General features: G+C 38.5%; 1 protein-coding gene across 1 annotated transcript in view; it reads right to left on the reverse strand.

Annotated features, from left to right (window-relative positions):
* The window catches only part of ABHD17B (abhydrolase domain containing 17B), a 12,044-nt gene extending 10,812 nt beyond the window's left edge, over positions 1–1,232 (reverse strand). The window contains exon 1 of the mRNA XM_010151046.1: positions 748–1,232. Within this exon, the coding sequence (XP_010149348.1) occupies positions 748–1,214 (467 nt within the window). The 5' untranslated portion in view covers positions 1,215–1,232. The remainder of the gene's footprint in view (positions 1–747) is intronic.
* Positions 1,233–1,885: the final 653 nt, after the last annotated feature.

Below are 1,885 nucleotides of genomic sequence, written 5' to 3' on the forward strand. Positions count from 1 at the left end.
GGTGTTGTTTGAAGAAGAGAAGGCTCAGGGGAGACCTTATCGCTCTCTACAACTACTTGAAAGGAGGTTGCGGAGGTGGGTGTTCATCTCTTCTCCCAAAGGAGAAGTGATGAGGCCACTTCCTTTTGTCCTAAGTTGCACCAGGGGAGGTTTAGATTGGGATATTTGAGAAATGTGTGGACAAGATGCTGAAGGACATGGTTTAGTGGTGGACTTGGCAGTGTTAACAGTTGGACTTGATGATCTTAATGGCCTTTTCCAACCTAAAAAATTCTGATTTTAAATCCAGACAGTGTCTCTCCAGGTTCTCTTGCAACAGCTTTTCCACTGCCCCTCTCCATAAAAAAAAAAGTAGGCGATGGATTTATCTGAAAAAACAACCTGCTTTTTCTCTCACTCACATCACACCAGTGGCATTAGTGGGGAATCAATGATACCTTTTTCTTATTTACTGAGATTTCCAATTGAGAAGATAGCAAACTGTAACAATAAGGATTATCTTTCGATAGTTCTAGACTAAACATACCTTATTAGATTTTAGTCTATTTCAATTTTTCTAGCATATCAGTACTATATACTGATTCTGCTCATTACTGATCATGTCTTCAGTATAAGGTACCACCAACCACCTGGGATATTAATCCATAAATCCTAAAACACAGCACTTCCTTTTAAACAACCAATGCAGATCAAGTACAAGCATTTGAAAAGCATGCTGTAAAAGAAAAATGGCAACTCATGTCTTACCTTGTCCTAAGAGCCACCCAAGCAGCATCAATGTCAGCATACAAATTCTTCTCTGTTGGCTTCCCAGAACTTGCACCATATCCAGAATAATCATATGAGAATATGTTGCAATTAATCCGTGAACCCAGTCCTATGTAAAAGCTGCTCATCTGACCTAGGTCAACAGCATTTCCATGTGAGAAGAGCAAAGTATACTTGGCGTTAGGCGAGCAACGCACAAACATACAGGCAATCCTGTTACCTTTACTTGTTCTAGTCATGAAGCACTCAATGGCATCTTTTTCTCTAGAAGAATATTGCCAGTCTGCTCGCTCTGAGAGATGTAAAGTCCATCGACTACCACTCTCATCACACATCAGTGTGTACGTGGGATCAGGAGGTAAGAATGCCAGTTTGGAGGCAATTTTCCCTGGGCATGGCGGACAACAGAACAGGCAACACAGTTCACTAAAGGAAAGATTATTCATCTTCTAGTCTGAAAGGGGAAGAAAGAATGGTATCAGTTTCTAGTTAAAATCCTATACAAAAAAAGAAAAACTCATGGAAAACAAACTTAACCTCTCTAGAAAATAATACATAATTTTAGTGGCAACATTTAACACAACACAGATTTAAATATATATGTAAATTCCTATATAACAGCTTATTTGATATTATTAGCTACTTTAGAATGAGCATATTATAGGAGTGATAACTCTAAAGCTCTACCAGATATTGAAACTAAAACATGATTACCCACGGAAAGAACAAGCATGAGTTGGAGTTTCTTTGGAAGAATTTTAAGTCCCTCATCTTAAGCCATTAAAAGAAGAGTTCAATCCTGTTGACAAATCTATATTATAAAGAGCAATTAAAATAAGTTGCGCATTTGCAGGATACTAGGGCTATGCAGATCTTTGCAGCCAAAACCACTACAGCGTTTCCTAAATACAGAGCATATGCATTGCAATCATGAGTTATGGGCTCTTACAAGCAATACCAGCAGTATGAAAGGTGAATGAAGGTCAAAAATGAGATACTTCTGCTGGCTTAGCAAACAGCATAGACCTTCAGTATGCTAAAATCCAGCAATAAACTCTTCCTTGTTCCACATACCAGCTGACATAAATGTTTTCAAACCTTTCAAATCGGGAAGGGG

Source organism: Eurypyga helias, unplaced genomic scaffold (assembly GCF_000690775.1).
Source record: "Eurypyga helias isolate BGI_N326 unplaced genomic scaffold, ASM69077v1 scaffold16584, whole genome shotgun sequence".
Taxonomy (NCBI): Eukaryota; Metazoa; Chordata; class Aves; order Eurypygiformes; family Eurypygidae; genus Eurypyga; species Eurypyga helias.